Genomic DNA, 19,860 nt, shown 5'->3' with positions numbered 1-19,860 from the left:
TCTTCTGCCTTCATATCAGTCACATATGTCTCTTCTTCTCCCTCTGTATCTTCTGCCTTCATATCAGTCACATACGTCTCTTCTTCTCCCTCTGTATCTTCTGCCTTCATATCAGTCAAACATGTCTCTTGTTCTCCCTCTATATCTTCTGCCTTAATATCAGCAACATTTTCACTCTAAATGATCCATATAACAATAATGTCTGATTTAATTGAGACTAAACAGTATATCAGTGTTTAAGACAGACACAGCTTCTCTGCAGATTATATAGTGACAGTCACTTATATTAAGGTATATTGGTGAGACCCTAAATCCCACCTAACTGATGCCCCTGTGGGGTCCTGTGATTCTCCTCTGTACAATCCTGTGAATAAAGAGGACGGGGACATCTCTCTGGGGTATTTCTGATACTGGGTCCATCTGTAGGAGATACACAGTGACTGAGTACATTGTATATATAGATGTGCCCTTACACATCTTTGCTGCAGTCGAGACAAAAATCCCTTTACGGAGCGCCAAGTCCCATGAGACACTGCTAGCGCCATGTGACTTTATTGCATCTTTTTTTTGCTGAAAATGCATCTAAGTCACAATGCGATGTAATCAGCAGATTAATTTACATGCAACACTTGTATATCTGTGTGCGACTGAGTCTCTGAAACTGTATATGAAGTGCTACAATGTAGCGGCCGCAGCTTTTTTTCATGCCAAGTTCCGCTGTGCTTCATACACAGACATAGATGCAAACAGATATACAAGTGTCACATATCACGTTAATCAGCACAGTCTGCTGGTGTGTCCTAGTAGCACAGGACCTGGTGGCTCACTCACACCAGACAAGTCACACTGTGTGCTGTTATTTAGGTTAGATTTGAGGACACATCTCTATGAAAGACGCCCAACGTTAGCAGAGTAGCATGGGACCCGAGTGAGCCACCAGGCAAGTCACACTGTGTGGCGTAGTGAGGACAGATGTAAGACGACACATCTATAAGTGATTATCAGGTGATGTGTGTATATAGGGGCCCCCATACCTGCTCTCCCCTGTACAATAAATGTCAGTCTCCTCTTACCCAGTGATGTGAGGGGCAGGTGATTCTCCATCATCACGTCCTTGTACAGACCATTGTGTTCCACTACATACACCCCCTCCTGTATGGAGACACAGACAGTGACATCCTGACACCTTATAGGAACCTGACACACACAATGATACAGTCATCACCCAGACACATCCCCTGGTGTTACTGTATAATGTCCCATTCCCAGCAGTCACCTCTCCAGTCATCACCCAGACACATCCCCTTGTGTTACTGTATAATAGCCCATTCCCAGCAGTCACCTCTCCAGTCATCACCCAGACACATCCCCTGGTGTTACTGTATAATGTTCCATTCCCAGCAGTCACCTTTCCAGTCAGCAGCTGGGAGGCACCGTGATGGAGTTCTGGGTACTGCTCAGTCCTGCTGACACACGGGGATGGCTGCTGGGTGTCTCACACTCGCTGGATGTCTTCTTCACTACTGTGTAATCCTGAGTATTGGGGAGACAACAATGAAAACGTCAATTAAACTTCACCTATATGGGGTTGTTTATTCACGTGTTATCTTTGCGTAATATACAAGAGGACTATTTCACAATATCAAGTCTTGTAACAATCTCCTATATATAGGAAATTGTAGAGTATATTGTATGCAGATCTGACATATTTGTGTCAGTGACAAAAAGAAAAGAAAATACAGCAAACAATGTACTAAATCCCAACTCCAGTGAGGACTGTGGGACTTATACTATATCTGAGACCGGCTACTTGCTGGTCGCTTATTACTATAGACAAAAAATGTCACTGTGATACTCCCAGATCCCCTCACCTCCCCAGTCATGTCCCTGTATTTTGACTAAAGATATAAGTGATGTCACTGTGACACTCCCAGATGCTTTCACCTCCCCAGTTATGTCCCTGTATTATTACTGTAGATATAAGTGATATCACTGTGACACTCCCAGATCCCCTCACCTCCCCAGTCATGTCCCTGTATTATTACTATAGATATAAGTGAGGTTACTGTGACACTCCCAGATCCCCTCACCTCCCCAGTCATGTCCCTGTATTATTACTATAGATATAAGTGATGTCACTGTGACACTCCCAGATCCCCTCACCTCCCCAGTCATGTCCCTGTATTTTGACTAAAGATATAAGTGATGTCACTGTGACACTCCCAGATCCTTTCACCTCCCCAGTTATGTCCCTGTATTATTGCTATAGATATAAGTGATGTCACTGTGATGCTCCCAGATCCCCCCACCTCCCCAGTCATGTCCCTGTATTATTACTATAGATATAAGTGATGTCACTGTGACACTCCCAGATCACCTCACCTCCCGTCATGTCCCTGTATTAGTACTATAGACATCAGTGATGTTACTGTGACACTCCCAGATCCTCTCACCTCCCCAATCATGTCCCTGTATTATTACTGTAGATATAAGTGATATCACTGTGACACTCCCAGATCCCCACACCTCCCCAGTCATGTCTTTGTATTATTACTATAGATATAAGTAATGTCACTGTGACACTCCCAGATCCCCTCATCTCCCAGTCATGTCCCTGTATTATTACTATAGATATAAGTGATGTCACTGTGACACTCCCAGATCCCCTCACCTCACTAGTCATGTCCCTGTATTATTACTATAGATATAAGTGATGTCACTGTGACACTCCCAGATCCCCTCACTTCCCCAGTCATGTCCCTGTATTATTACTATAGATATAAGTGATGTCACTGTGACACTCCCAGATCCCCTCATCTCCCCAGTCATGTCCCTGTATTATTACTATAGATATAAGTGATGTCACTGTGACACTCCCAGATCCCCTCACCTCACTAGTCATGTCCCTGTATTATTACTATAGATATAAGTGATGTCACTGTGACACTCCCAGATCCCCTCACCTCCCCAGTCATGTCCCTGTATTTTGACTAAAGATATAAGTGATGTCACTGTGACACTCCCAGATCCTTTCACCTCCCCAGTTATGTCCCTGTATTATTGCTATAGATATAAGTGATGTCACTGTGATGCTCCCAGATCCCCTCACCTCCCCAGTCATGTCCCTGTATTATTACTATAGATATAAGTGATGTCACTGTGACACTCCCAGATCACCTCACCTCCCGTCATGTCCCTGTATTAGTACTATAGACATCAGTGATGTTACTGTGACACTCCCAGATCCTCTCACCTCCCCAATCATGTCCCTGTATTATTACTGTAGATATAAGTGATGTCACTGTGACACTGCCAGATCCCCTCACCTCCCCAATCATGTCCCTGTATTATTACTGTAGATATAAGTGATATCACTGTGACACTCCCAGATCCCCTCACCTCCCCAGTCATGTCTTTGTATTATTACTATAGATATAAGTAATGTCACTGTGACACTCCCAGATCCCCTCATCTCCCAGTCATGTCCCTGTATTATTACTATAGATATAAGTGATGTCACTGTGACACTCTCAGATCCCCTCACCTCACTAGTCATGTCCCTGTATTATTACTATAGATATAAGTGATGTCACTGTGACACTCCCAGATCCCCTCACTTCCCCAGTCATGTCCCTGTATTATTACTATAGATATAAGTGATGTCACTGTGACACTCCCAGATCCCCTCATCTCCCCAGTCATGTCCCTGTATTATTACTATAGATATTAGTGATGTCACTGTGACACTCCCAGATCCCCTCACCTCACTAGTCATGTCCCTGTATTATTACTATGTATATAAGTGATGTCACTGTGACACTCCCAGATCCCCTCACCTCCCCAGTCATGTGCTGCACATAATAACGTGTCACAGTGACTGGCTTATTACATATCAGCCTGCTGCACATAATAACGTGTCACAGTGACTGGCTTATTACATATCAGCCTGCTGCATATAACGTGTCACAGTGACTGGGTTATTACATATCAGCCTGCTGCACATAACGTGTCACAGTGATTGGCTTATTACATATCAGCCTGCCACTCATGATAACGTGTCCCAGTGACTGGCTTATTACATATCAGCCTGCTGCTCATAATTACGTGTCACAGTGACTGGCTTATTACATATCGGCCTGCTGCACATAATAACGTGTCACAGTGACTGGCTTATTACAGATCAGCCTGCTGCACATAATAACGTGTCACAGTGACTGGCTTATTACATAGCCTGCTGCTCATAATAACGTGTCACAATGACTGGCTTATTACATATCAGCCTGCTGCACATAACGTGTCACAGTGACTGGCTTATTACACATCAGCCTGCTGCACATAATAACGTGTCACAGTGACTGGCTTATTACACATCAGCCTGCTGCACATAATAACGTGTCACAGTGACTGGCTTATTACACATCAGCCTGCTGCACATAATAACGTGTCACAGTGACTGGCTTATTACATATCAGCCTGCCGCACATAATAACATATCACAGTGACTGGCTTATTACATATCAGCCTGCTGCACATAATAACGTGTCACAGTGACTGGCTTATTACGTATCAGCCTGCTGCACATAATAACGTGTCACAGTGACTGGCTTATTACATATCAGCCTGCTGCACATAATAACGTGTCACAGTGACTGGCTTATTACATATCAGCCTGCTGCACATAATAACGTGTCACAGTGACTGGCTTATTACACATCAGCCTGCTACACATAATAACGTGTCACAGTGACTGGCTTATTACATATCAGCCTGCCGCACATAATAACATATCACAGTGACTGGCTTATTACATATCAGCCTGCTGCACATAATAACGTGTCACAGTGACTGGCTTATTACATATCAGCCTGCTGCACATAATAACGTGTCACAGTGACTGGCTTATTACATATCAGCCTGCTGCATATAACGTATCACAGTGACTGGGTTATTACATATCAGCCTGCTGCACATAACGTGTCACAGTGATTGTCTTATTACATATCAGCCTGCCACTCATGATAACGTGTCCCAGTGACTGGCTTATTACATATCAGCCTGCTGCTCATAATTACGTGTCACAGTGACTGGCTTATTACATATCGGCCTGCTGCACATAATAACGTGTCACAGTGACTGGCTTATTACATATCAGCCTGCTGCACATAATAACGTGTCACAGTGACTGGCTTATTACATAGCCTGCTGCTCATAATAACGTGTCACAGTGACTGGCTTATTACATATCAGCCTGCTGCACATAATAACGTGTCACAGTGACTGGCTTATTACATAGCCTGCTGCTCATAATAACGTGTCACAGTGACTGGCTTATTACATATCAGCCTGCTGCACATATCGTGTCACAGTGACTGGCTTATTACATATCAGCCTGCTGCACATAATAACGTGTCACAGTGACTGGCTTATTACATATCAGCCTGCTGCACATAATAACGTGTCACAGTGACTGGCTTATTACATATCAGCCTGCCGCACATAATAACATATCACAGTGACTGGCTTATTACATATCAGCCTGCTGCACATAATAACGTGTCACAGTGACTAGCTTATTACTTATCAGCCTGCTGCACATAATAACGTGTCACAGTGACTGGCTTATTACATATCAACCTGCTGCATATAACGTGTCACAGTGACTGGGTTATTACATATCAGCCTGCTGCACATAACGTGTCACAGTGATTGGCTTATTACATATCAGCCTGCCACTCATGATAACGTGTCCCAGTGACTGGCTTATTACATATCAGCCTGCTGCTCATAATTACGTGTCACAGTGACTGGCTTATTACATATCGGCCTGCTGCACATAATAACGTGTCACAGTGACTGGCTTATTACAGATCAGCCTGCTGCACATAATAACGTGTCACAGTGACTGGCTTATTACATAGCCTGCTGCTCATAATAACGTGTCACAGTGACTGGCTTATTACATATCAGCCTGCTGCACATAATAACGTGTCACAGTGACTGGCTTATTACATAGCCTGCTGCTCATAATAACGTGTCACAGTGACTGGCTTATTACATATCAGCCTGCTGCACATATCGTGTCACAGTGACTGGCTTATTACATATCAGCCTGCTGCACATAATAACGTGTCACAGTGACTGGCTTATTACATATCAGCCTGCTGCACATAATAACGTGTCACAGTGACTGGCTTATTACATATCAGCCTGCCGCACATAATAACATATCACAGTGACTGGCTTATTACATATCAGCCTGCTGCACATAATAACGTGTCACAGTGACTGGCTTATTACATATCAGCCTGCTGCACATAATAACGTGTCACAGTGACTGGCTTATTACATATCAGCATGCTGCATATAATGTGTCACAGTGACTGGGTTATTACATATCAGCCTGCTGCACATAACGTGTCACAGTGATTGGCTTATTACATATCAGCCTGCCACTCATGATAACGTGTCCCAGTGACTGGCTTATTACATATCAGCCTGCTGCTCATAATTACGTGTCACAGTGACTGGCTTACTACATATCGGCCTGCTGCACATAATAACGTGTCACAGTGACTGGCTTATTACAGATCAGCCTGCTGCACATAATAACGTGTCACAGTGACTGGCTTATTACATAGCCTGCTGCTCATAATAACGTGTCACAGTGACTGGCTTATTACATATCAGCCTGCTGCACATAACGTGTCACAGTGACTGGCTTAATACATATCAGCCTGCTGCACATAATAACGTGTCACAGTGACTGGCTTATTACATATCAGCCTGCTGCACATAATGACGTGTCACAGTGACTGGCTTATTACATATCGGCCTGCTGCACATAATAACGTGTCACAGTGACTGGCTTATTACATATCGGCCTGCTGCACATAATAACGTGTCACAGTGACTGGCTTATTACACATCAGCCTGCTGCACATAATAACGTGTCACAGTGACTGGCTTATTACATATCAGCCTGCTGCACATAATAACGTGTCACAGTGACTGGCTTATTACACATCAGCCTGCTGCACATAATAACGTGTCACAGTGACTGGCTTATTACATATCAGCCTGCCGCACATAATATCATATCACAGTGACTGGCTTATTACATATCAGCCTGCTGCACATAATAACGTGTCACAGTGACTGGCTTATTACATATCAGCCTGCTGCACATAATAACGTGTCACAGTGACTGGCTTATTACATATCAGCCTGCTGCATATAACGTGTCACAGTGACTCGGTTATTACATATCAGCCTGCTGCACATAACGTGTCACAGTGATTGGCTTATTACATATCAGCCTGCCACTCATGATAACGTGTCCCAGTGACTGGCTTATTACATATCAGCCTGCTGCTCATAATTACGTGTCATAGTGACTGGCTTATTACATATCGGCCTGCTGCACATAATAACGTGTCACAGTGACTGGCTTATTACAGATCAGCCTGCTGCACATAATAACGTGTCACAGTGACTGGCTTATTACATAGCTTGCTGCTCATAATAACGTGTCACAGTGACTGGCTTATTACATATCAGCCTGCTGCACATATCGTGTCACAGTGACTGGCTTATTACATATCAGCCTGCTGCACATAATAACGTGTCACAGTGACTGGCTTATTACATATCAGCCTGCTGCACATAATAACGTGTCACAGTGACTGGCTTATTACATATCAGCCTGCCGAACATAACATATCACAGTGACTGGCTTATTACATATCAGCCTGCTGCACATAATAACGTGTCACAGTGACTGGCTTATTACATATCAGCCTGCTGCACATAATAACGTGTCACAGTGACTGGCTTATTACATATCAGCCTGCTGCATATAACGTGTCACAGTGACTGGGTTATTACATATCAGCCTGCTGCACATAACGTGTCACAGTGATTGGCTTTTTTCATATCAGCCTGCCACTCATGATAACGTGTCCCAGTGACTGGCTTATTACATATCAGCCTGCTGCTCATAATTACGTGTCACAGTGACTGGCTTATTACATATCGGCCTGCTGCACATAATAACGTGTCACAGTGACTGGCTTATTACAGATCAGCCTGCTGCACATAATAACGTGTCACAGTGACTGGCTTATTACATAGCCTGCTGCTCATAATAACGTGTCACAGTGACTGGCTTATTACATATCAGCCTGCTGCACATAACGTGTCACAGTGACTGGCTTATTACATATCAGCCTGCTGCACATAATAACGTGTCACAGTGACTGGCTTATTACATATCAGCCTGCTGCACATAATAACGTGTCACAGTGACTGGCTTATTATATATCGGCCTGCTGCACATAATAACGTGTCACAGTGACTGGCTTATTACACATCAGCCTGCTGCACATAATAACGTGTCACAGTGACTGGCTTATTACACATCAGCCTGCTGCACATAATAACGTGTCACAGTGACTGGCTTATTACATATCAGCCTGCCGCACATAATAACGTGTCACAGTGACTGGCTTATTACATATCAGCCTGCCGCACATAATAACGTGTCACAGTGACTGGTTTATTACGTATCAGCCTGCCGCACATAATAACGTGTCACAGTGACTGGCTTATTACATATCAGCCTGCTGCACATAATAACGTGTCACAGTGACTGGCTTATTACATATCAGCCTGCTGCACATAATAACGTGTCACAGTGACTGGCTTATTACACATCAGCCTGCCGCACATAATAACATATCACAGTGACTGGCTTATTACATATCAGCCTGCCGCACATAATAACATATCACAGTGACTGGCTTATTACATATCAGCCTGCCGCACATAATAACGTGTCACAGTGACTGGCTTATTACATATCAGCCTCCTGCACATAATAACGTGTCACAGTGACTGGCTTATTACATATCGACCTGCTGCACATAATAACGTGTCACAGTGACTGGCTTATTACATATCAGCCTGCTGCACATAATAATGTGTCACAGTGACTGGCTTATTACATATCAGCCTGCTGCACATAATAACATGTCACAGTGACTGGCTTATTACATATCGACCTGCTGCACATAATAACGTGTCACAGTGACTGGCTTATTACATATCAGCCTGCCGCACATAATAACGTGTCACAGTGACTGGCTTATTACATATCAGCCTGCTGCCAATAATAATGTGTATTACCTAGCGTGAATAGTTCAACCAAAATAACTACATTTATTGAGAATGTTACACGTTCATATTAATTATCGCAAGTGGTAAACGATATTTTAGAGCTTTAACATAACGGCAATGTTTGATCACTAATTACTAACCCAACTTTTCCACAAATTATTTTATTTTAGCTGTTTTTATGTCTCTGCATTAGTAGGACAAATGGATTAAATAATGATTTCCAAAATACATATATTATGCTATGTGGGAACATGTTCTGAATTCATTTTAATGCAAGTACCAATACAATGTAAATGTGGTAAAGTAAAATATATGTTCTATAGTGCATCACTCAGCAAAGCTCCCCTTGTCTCCTTTCTTCTCCTGTATTATATTTATTAGTGTGAGCGGTACCAGCCCAAAGTGTTCTGCATTAGGTTGTACGAAGCAAAAACCTATGGGAATAGGGGTGAGATAAATATTGATTAGTGATGCCTTTGTTGTGGTATTCTTGGTTAACTATTTTATTTCTACTAGATGGACACAATACAAGGAATACTTTGGAGGAGCATCTCGTGTGGTCTCCTCATATGAAATTAGAAGATAGGAACATCACACGGTCTCCAGAAGAAAACCACGTTACCCTAAATATACATCCAGCACTTCACAGTGCAGATATACCATCTGATCCCTCTATTCTTGAGGAATGTTCTTCTGGTAACTCTCATATTGCTTCACAAAGTACAGATCATGGCAGTGATGCAATAATTTCCTCTTCTGAATTTCAGAATTGTTTTACAGATAACCTAGTTGAGACTAGTCACAGAGGTGAGAGGCCATTTCCATGCTCTAACTGTGGGAAATGTTTTACTGTGAAATCATATCTTGTTGCACATCAGAGACGTCACACAGGTGAGAGGCCATTTCCATGTTCTGAGTGTGGGAAATGTTTTACTCTGAAATTATATCTTCTTAGACATGAGAAACGTCACAAAGGTGAGAGGCCATTTCCATGCTCTGAATGTGGGAAAAGTTTTTCACTAAAATCATATCTTGTTAGACATAAAAGAAGTCACACAGGTGAGAAACCATATCCATGCTCTGAGTGTGGGAAATGTTTTGCACACAAACAAGGTCTTATTATTCATGAGAGAAGTCACACAGGTGAGCTGCCATTTCCATGTTCTGAGTGTGGGAAAAGTTTCCCACGAAAATCAGATCTTGTTATACATGAAAGAAGTCACACAGGTGAGAATCCATTTTCATGCTCTGAGTGTGAGAAATGCTTTGCACAGAAATCATATCTTGTTATACATCAGAGAACACACACAGGTGAGAAACCATTTCCATGTTCTGAGTGTGGGAGATGTTTTACACAGAGCTCACAACTTGTTAGGCACAAGAAAAGTCACACAGGTGAGAAACCATTTCCATGTTCTGAGTGTGGGAAATGTTTTATCAGCAAATCAGCTCTTGCTATACATGAAAGAGTCCACACAGGTGAAAAACCATACCCATGCTCTGAGTGTGGAAAATGTTTTAATGAGAAATCACATCTTAATATACATCAGAGAAGTCACACAGGTGAGAAACCATTCCATTGCTCTGAGTGTGGGAAACGTTTCACAAATAAATCCGCTCTTGTTGCACATCAGAGAAGTTACACAGATGAGAAACAATTTCCATGTTTTGAGAATTTGAAAAGTTTTGCACAGGTTACACATCAAAGAAGTCACACAGGTATAAAACCATTTCCATGTTCTGAGTGTGGGAAAAGTTTTACACAGGAATCCCAGTTGATTATACATCAGAGAAGTCACACGGGTGAGAAACCATTTCCATGCTGTGAGTGTGGAAAATGTTTTACAAACCAGTCTTCTCTTGCTGGACATAAGAAAAGAAGTCACACAGGTGAGAGGCCATTTCCATGCTCTGAGTGTGGGAAAAGTTTTACACAAAAATCACAGCTTATTATACATGAGAGAAATCACACAGGTGAGAAACCATATTCATGTTCCGAATGTGAGAAATGTTTTAAACTTAAATCTCATCTTGTTGAGCATCAGAGAAGTCACACAGGTGAGATGCCACTTCTATGCTCTGAGTGTGGAAAATGCTTTTCACATAAATCACATCTTGTTCAACATCAGAGAAGTCACAAAGGTGAGAAACCATTTCCATGCTCTGAGTGTGGAAAATGTTATACACATAAATCAGCTCTTGTTGTACATGAGAGAAGTCACACAGGTGAGAAGCCATTTCAGTGTTCTGAGTGTGGAAAATGTTATACACATAAATCACCTCTTGTTATACATGAGAGAAGCCACATGGGTGAGAAGCCATTTCAATGTTCTGAGTGTGGGAAATGTTTTATACAGAGATCAGATTGTGTTAGACATCAGAAAACACACACAGGCGACAAGCCATTTCCATGTTCTGAGTGTGGGAAATGTTTTATACAGAAATCAGATCTTGTTAAACATCAGAGAACTCACACAGGGGAGAAGCCATTTCCATGTTCTAAGTGTGGGAAATATTTTTCACAATCATCTGATCTTATTAGACATCAGAAAAGTCACACACCAGCTGTTGTAACGCATCAGAAAGTCACAGTTTAATTTCCTTAATTGGTAGACATGAAACAGGCATGTATTAAAATGTTACATTTAAGATAAACTAATGACATTATTTGTGTATATAGCACCTTTCTCCCAATAGGATTTAAAACACTGCATATTTGTATAAGGCAAGACAGCCATCTTGGATGTGCACAGTTGCTATTCTGAGTAATCAGTCATTGAGAGAACATATATACTCCACACAAATCGGCTTTAGGAATAGTACCTGACACCCCAGCACCATGAGGCAACAATTCTATCCACTATGCCACCATGCATAGTAAAAATACTTTTGTTTTTAAATGTAAATGGAATAAAAACAAAGAATGTACAGATTCTACTCACACAGGGTAATTACAACACTGAGTTATGGAAGGCAATTCAAAGTTACCATCACACAGTATATTAACATGGTATACAATGACTATTCACATATATAAATGACGTGTTATCAACCACACTGGAACAGATGACGCATGTGTGGAATGTATTGTAGTTCCCTTACTCTGTTATATACCCGTAGCAGAAACCTGTAGGTCCTGCTCTCTGTGGGATTACAGCTGTCATAGGATGATGCATTGACACCACAAGCTCTGTAGTACGGTGTAGATAGGCATTGTCTGCACTAACCCCTCCAGCCATAATCTGTTGGCTATGGAGCCTTGTGATGGCTTGTTGTGCTGGAAGAGCCCGTTTCCATCTGAATGTATGACCTGAATGGGTGTAAGTGATCTGCAAGGATAGTTAAGTAGCGCCTGCCAGTCAGATCCACTCGCGAGCGCTATGTGCTCGCAAGCGGGTCGATGGCCGGGCAGTGCGCATGCGTGAGCCCCGCAGTGAGCGAGATATCACTCGCTCCGGGGCTCGCAACAAAATGGGGCGGCTGTCAATGTTGGTGGGGAGGGGGGGTGGCTGACCAAATGGAGGTGCTCCTGAAGGAACGCCTGCCATTTGGGCGGCCCTACTGACATCACTTGTGATGTCATTAGTGAGCTTCGTGCTCTATTAGAGCAGGAAGCTCACTGGGGCTTGTGGGAACAAGAACCTACCACAAGGGTCTTGTCGCAAACCCTATGGTTGCGACCATCACCTGGCCGCCCGCTAAAGCTGTGGGTGGTCACCCACAGCTTAGCAAGCGGCCTGGGGGCCGCCCAATAAAACAAGAGGTATATATACACTGAGAGATCTGTATGTATACACAGATCTGTATATATACACCAAGATCTGTATGTATACACTGAGATCTATATACACACCGAGAGATCTGTATGTATACACTGAGATCTGTATATATACACAGAGAGATCTGTATATATACACTACCTGTCACAATATTTAAAACACCTTTATTTTCTAGTTTTTATTGAAATGTAAGTTCAGGGAATAACCTGGAATGGTACCAAGGGCTGGGCAGCGCCAGCTACTGAGGGCTGGAAGGTCTTATGGACCAAAGGATAAAATTATGTCTATTAAACTGGCATCTTGTGAGATACTGGTGAGTTGTCTTGAAAATGATCCGTAAGGGACCTAAACATTGACAATTGGGATGTGATACCAATCGCCTGTCAGAATACTGTCTGGTGGTAATAAACTAACTTTTTATTGCTTTAACTTAAGCGAGTGCTTTTCCTAAATTAAAATATCTAACCTTGAACATGGCAGAATATACAGTATGATATATATCTACAGCCGTGGCCCAAAGTTTTCAGAATGACACAAGTATTGGTTTTCACAAAGTTTTCTGCTTCAGTATTTCTAGACCTTTTTGTCAGATGTTACTATGGTATACTGTCAGATGTTACTATGGTATACTGAAGTAACATTACAGCATTACATAAGTGCCAAAGGCTTTTATTGACAAAATCATTAAGTTTTGCAAAGAGTCAATATTTGCAGTGTTGACCCTTCTTTTTCAAGACCTGCAATTCGCCCTGGCATGCTGTCACTCAACTTCTGGGCCACGTACTGACTGATGGCCGCACATACTTGCCTAATCAATGCTTGGAGTTTGTCAGAATTTGTGGGTTTATGTTTGTCCACCCACCTTTTGAGAATTGACCACAAGTTCTCAATGGGATTAAGGTCTGGGGAGTTTTCTAGCCATGGACCCAAAATTTTGATGTTCCCCGAGCCACTTATTTATCACTTTTGCCTTATGGCAAGGTGCTCCATCATGCTGGAAAAGGTATTGTTCCTCACCAAACTGTTCTTGGATGGATGGGAGAAGTTGCTTTTGGAGGATGTTTGGTAACATTCTTTATTCATGGCTGTGTTCTTAGGCAAAATTGTGAGTGATCCCACTCCCTTGGCTGAGAAGAAACCCCACACATGAATGGTCTCAGGATGCTTTACTGTTGGCATGACACAGGACTGATGGTAGCGCTCACCTGTATGTACATGTAACAGTCTCACTCACAACACCACTTCTGGTAATCTCTACTAACGCATTTTCACCGTGGTATGCACACATGCCTCCTCACCTCTGGGTGTTCCTCTGGTAACAATCTCACTCCCAACACCACTTCTGGTAATCTCTAATGCACCTCACCCTGGTATGCGCACCCATGCCTCCTCACCTCTGGGTGTTCCTCTAGTAACAATCTCACTCCCAACACCACTTCTGGTAATCTCTAATGCACCTCACCCTGGTATGTACACATGCCTCCTCACCTCTGGGTGTTCCTCTAGTAACAATCTCACTCCCAACACCACTTCTGGTAATCTCTAATGTGCCTCACCTGGTATGCACACATGCCTCCTTACCTCCTGGTGTTCCTCTAGTAACAATCTCACTCCCAACTCCACTTCTGGTAATCTCTGCTAATACACCTCACCCTGGTATGCACACATGCCTCCTTACCTCCAGGTGTTCCTCTAGTAACAATCTCATTACCAACACCACTTCCAATAATCTCTCTAATGTGCCTCACCTGATATGCCCACATGCCTCCTTACCTCTAGGTGTTCCTCTAGTAACAGTCTCACTCCCAAAACCACTTCTGGTAATCTCTGCTAATGTGCCTCACCCTGGTATGCGCACATGCCTCCTCACCTCTGGGTGTTCCTCTAGTAGCATTCAGTGCTCATACAAAGTAGCACAAATGTCACTTCTAGGTTAATGAGCCTATCTCAGTGCTACTTTACCCATGAGTTTATGCACACATTTCACAATAAAATGCATAAACAATCAAACCCCCAGGCAGTAATAACAAATATACTTACTAAAAACATGTCTTAACACTTACATAAAGTGTAAAGGATAATTAAAGACAAACACAATGCACATAAACAAGCTATAATACAAAATACTTATAAACAAATGACATAAGCATCTATCACTAAGTTCTCCCAAAAAAATATAATAAGCATAAATCACATCATCAAATTATCTCACTACATAGAAAAAAAAGTAAAATGAATTAAAAAGTACACTGATATGAGATAGATATTAGATATATATGAGATGAATAGATATTAGATAGATTTGAGAAAAATAGATGATATGAATAGATATTAGATAGATATGAGATTAATAGAATCATATTCATTATAAAGGGCTCAGCATCTTGTAAACTAAAAATTATTATCGAGATCCTTTCTGCCCAGCTACAGTTTAGGGTAAGTGTGATTGTATAGTTGTAGTATTGTCTGATATTGTGTTACAATGTAGAGTGAGGAAAGCAAGACTATTACTTTATACATAACCATATTGTATTGATTCTGTGTACTAGTTATTCGGGGGATTGTTATTGTACTACTGTTTAGCTTATTTTCATCTTTGTAAACCCTGCAATTGTGTACATGTTATTTATATTGTAATAAATGAATTAAATATAGAATAATTTTTATTTGTAACATGAGTATCTAAGTTGATGATATTACCTCCAAATACAGTACGCACTTAGTATTTCTATCATTTGTTATATATGGTGCTGGGTAATATACAGAATAATCCCGACAATGGGCTGCAGATTTCAGATTCCAATCACAATTCATGACTTTTTTAAAAAAAAGTTGCATTTCTGCGACCTATCCAGACTCAGCCATTATCACAGATCCCACTCATGTTCCTGCCTCAGATGCGGCTGCGTGCCGCTGGAGGCGGGGTTTCACTGTGAGCACTGACATTGCTAAATATTGCAGCATACAAGGGAAATATACTGCAGGTAATGGATGGACAGTAGGAAATAAGCACCCAAGTGGCTTGAAGCTACATTCACCCTTAGGATCCTACCCAAAATGATAAATTATTGCACATATCCTGTGATCAGTAGAAAAACCACATCAGACGTGGGTATAGAACTTTGCAAATCTACTGTCATGATCCAGTGTAAGGAATTCCTCCATGGAGGGCAGGGAGCCGGAGGGATAGGATGGCTAGGAGGCAGCTAGAGAAGTGACAGTACTAGTTCCCTCAATAAAGGTCAGTCCCAGGTGTTGCCTAGACCTAACCAGAGGTGCGGAGTCTAACCCACTTGGTGGTCTTCAACAGTGACCCCTCCTCTTGGGATTTGGGTTTTGATGCTTTGACGCACTGAGTGAGCAGGTCACGGCCCTCTGGTTAGGTACCTGGGAGTGATGAGACTAGGGACTGACACTAGTATAATGAGTGTATTATGCACTGGTATGCTCTATGAAATGTTGCAGGATTCAGAGGCAGGTTACACCAGGAAATGACACAGGAGATCCAAGCACAGAATAGTAGAGGGTGACGAGGGATAATGAAAGGTCAGATACTGGATGCTTTGGGTTACTTGGAAGATCTGGATGCAGGGTAGTGTAAAGACACTAGATCCAGTCACGGAATGGAGATTACTGTTCAGATAACTCAGATGCAGGTTAGTGCATAGACACTTTGTAGATTCAGTCACAGAATACAAGTAAGTGTACAGGGAACACAGATGCGGGTGAGTAAATTGGATACACTGTAGTTCCAGTCATGGACTACAAGTAACTGTACAGGGAACACAGAGGCAGGAGAATGAACTTGATACACTGTAGATAGTCACAGATTACAAGTAACTATAGGGAACACAGAGGCAGGAGAATGAACTTTATACACTGTAGATCCAGTCATGGGGATAACAGAAGGTGCTTTGTGAATCCAGACACAGGGAACTGAAACTAGTGCTTGTGTATGGTACAGGAGTAGACACGGGAAACTGGTAAATGCTGGGAAAACACAAGAGGGTTAACTGAAGCAAAAGTTGAGGTTAAATTGGAGTTTCAGCATAGAGCCAGATGCTGACATATACAGGAGAATTAGATGCTGATTAGTGCTGAAATAGTTAAACTGGTGTCAACACAGAGACATGTGCTGACATATACACATGAGAATTAGACAGTGATTAGTGTTGGAATTTCAGCACAGAGACAAGTACTGTAGAAATCACTGGAGGAGTCTGATCCCGGAAAGAGTTACTAGTAATAAACAGAATAAAGCTAGGAGCAAATCCAGATGCTAGGATATAACACTGGTAGGAAAGATCGTGGAACTTGGAAAGTTGCAACAGCTGGTACACACAGTCACTGGAAAAGCAAAGTTGAACAGCAACTTCCTGTTCCTGGAGTCAGGTTAAATACCATTAGGTAGTTGGCGATTGGATCAGAGGATCAGCTTAGTAACTGCAGGACTACCATTGAGAGAGACTAGTCAGGTGATATGGACCAACATGGCTGAGCCCATGCCCGCCACCACGGGAACCAGGATGCACGCACGGAATCTTAGCAGACCCCAGGGAGAATACTAAGCCACCACTCCCAGTGACTGAACACCTAAGTCAAGGACGCCGGCATGGAGGTGAGTAGCGGCCGATCCCAGGCCGCATCCTGACAGCTATGTATAAATGTCTAGCCTATTTTATTGTAGGAGATACTTCAGTTGTCTCTCAGATCTAATTTCAGTATGATAACAAAAGAAATGGCTCATTGAACTACATTTCCCATGATCCCTGGAGGACAAGTAACACCACTTCCTGACCAGTGGATGCTGACACTTCCTTCCAGGTTTCTTTCTAGCACAAAGCACCCTAAAGATGGCGGGACCTAATTCTCATGCACAAGAGAAAACTACATATCACACAATTCCATGAAGATGCCTCCGATATCAGACCTATTCATTTCCGGTATCGTGGTGACATCACTTCCGCCAATCCAATCAGGGTGTTTTATTACATTGGAGATCCCCAGATCACTTTTCTATCAGGAGACTGGCACTATGATACCAGCCACTACTGTCCCACTCCCCTGAAGATGCTTATTTTACACATTAAGATGGACCTCCACTTCCAGTCTGCAAACCCGGTACTGCAAGTGACATCATTACACAAAGGAAAACTGTAACTATAAAAATGAGCACTTTGGAAGTTACTCTCCATGCCTTGATAATGAGATAATATCTGGGAATGTGTTGGCTGTAGGAGGGACTGCCTGGTGGAGCTGCATACTGATACCCTGGAAGGAGGGAAGACCATTTGTTTGCACCATCTAGTTTATAGATACCAGAGTTGTATCTGATATTAGTGATTCCTAACAGCATCACTGGTCACCTCACTCCAGGGGGAGCATGAGACCTAGTGGGAAACACATTTTGTTTATATATATATATATATATATATATATAATGTGTCAGGCATCACTTTAATATTACTTTTGGTTTAAAAAAATTAGCATAGACACCCATACATGTTCGGTGTCACTACTGTCAGTATAAGTGAGGTACGCCATCATCACTGACTGCTAATACCAGTAACATTACTTATACCAGCTAATGATACCTGTATATGAGAGGCAGAGTATACATAGTGGTGAGTACTGTACACATGTGATTTCCATCTTCCATTTGCATAGACACACATACATGTTCGGTGTCACTACTGTCAGTGTAAGTGAGGTACGCCATCATCACTGACTGCTAATACCAGTAACATTACTTATACCAGCTAATGATACCTGTATATGAGAGGCAGAGTATGCATAGTGGTGAGTACAGTACACATGTGATTTCCATCTCCCATTTGCATAGACACCCATACATGTTCGGTGTCACTACTGTCAGTGTAAGTGAGGTACGCCATCATCACTGACTGCTAATACCAGTAACATTTCTTATACCAGCTAATGATACCTGTATATGAGAGGCAGAGTATGCATAGTGGTGAGTATGGTACACATGTGATTTCCATCTCCCATTTGCATAGACACACATACATGTTTGGTATCACTACTGTCAGTGTAAGTGAGGTACGCCATCATCACTGACTGCTAATACCAGTAACATTACTTATACCAGCTAATGATACCTGTATATGAGAGGCAGAGTATACATAGTGGTGAGTACAGTACACATGTGATTTCCATCTCCCATTTGCATAGACACACATACATGTTTGGTGTCACTACTGTCAGTATAAGTGAGGTACGCCATCATCACTGACTGCTAATACCAGTAACATTACTTATACCAACTAATGGTACCTGTATATGAGAGGCAGAGTATGCATAGTGGTGAGTACAGTACACATGTGATTACCATCTCCCATTTGCATAGACACACATACATGTTTGGTATCACTACTGTCAGTGTAAGTGAGGTACGCCATCATCACTGACTGCCAATACCAGTAACATTACTTATACCAGCTAATGATACCTGTATATGAGAGGCAGAGTATGCATAGTGGTGAGTACAGTACACATGTGATTTCCATCTCCCATTTGCATAGACACACATACATGTTTGGTGTCACTACTGTCAGTGTAAGTGAGGTACGCCATCATCACTGACTGCTAATACCAGTAACATTTCTTATACCAGCTAATGATACCTGTATATGAGAGGCAGAGTATGCATAGTGGTGAGTATGGTACACATGTGATTTCCATCTCCCATTTGCATAGACACCCATACATGTTTGGTGTCACTACTGTCAGTGTAAGTGAGGTACGTCATCATCACTGACTGCTAATACCAGTAACATTACTTATACCAGCTAATGGTACCTGTATATGAGAGGCAGAGTATGCATAGTGGTGAGTACAGTACACATGTGATTTCCATCTTCCATTTGCATAGACACCCATACATGTT

General features: G+C 42.2%; 2 protein-coding genes across 2 annotated transcripts in view; one reads left to right on the top strand and one right to left on the bottom strand.

Annotated features, from left to right (window-relative positions):
• Window positions 1-1,122, bottom strand: part of LOC148442666 (uncharacterized) — an 88,120-nt gene extending 86,998 nt beyond the window's left edge. The window contains exons 1-2 of the mRNA XM_088463659.1: window positions 1,074-1,122; window positions 319-420 (exon numbers count right to left, since the gene is read on the bottom strand). Coding sequence (XP_088319785.1) covers window positions 319-420; window positions 1,074-1,107 — 136 coding nt within the window. The 5' untranslated portion in view covers window positions 1,108-1,122. The remainder of the gene's footprint in view (window positions 1-318; window positions 421-1,073) is intronic.
• The window catches only part of LOC148442665 (uncharacterized), a 210,378-nt gene that overhangs the window by 138,280 nt on the left and 52,238 nt on the right, over window positions 1-19,860 (top strand). The window contains exons 12-13 of the mRNA XM_088463621.1: window positions 10,486-10,796; window positions 10,869-11,727. Coding sequence (XP_088319747.1) covers window positions 10,486-10,796; window positions 10,869-11,727 — 1,170 coding nt within the window. The remainder of the gene's footprint in view (window positions 1-10,485; window positions 10,797-10,868; window positions 11,728-19,860) is intronic.

This window comes from Taudactylus pleione, unplaced genomic scaffold, assembly GCF_031769625.1.
Source record: "Taudactylus pleione unplaced genomic scaffold, aTauple2 ptg001421l, whole genome shotgun sequence".
Lineage (NCBI taxonomy): Eukaryota > Metazoa > Chordata > Amphibia > Anura > Myobatrachidae > Taudactylus > Taudactylus pleione.
Note: the sequence above shows the minus strand (reverse complement) of the source record. Positions and strands in the feature narration are given on the sequence as shown.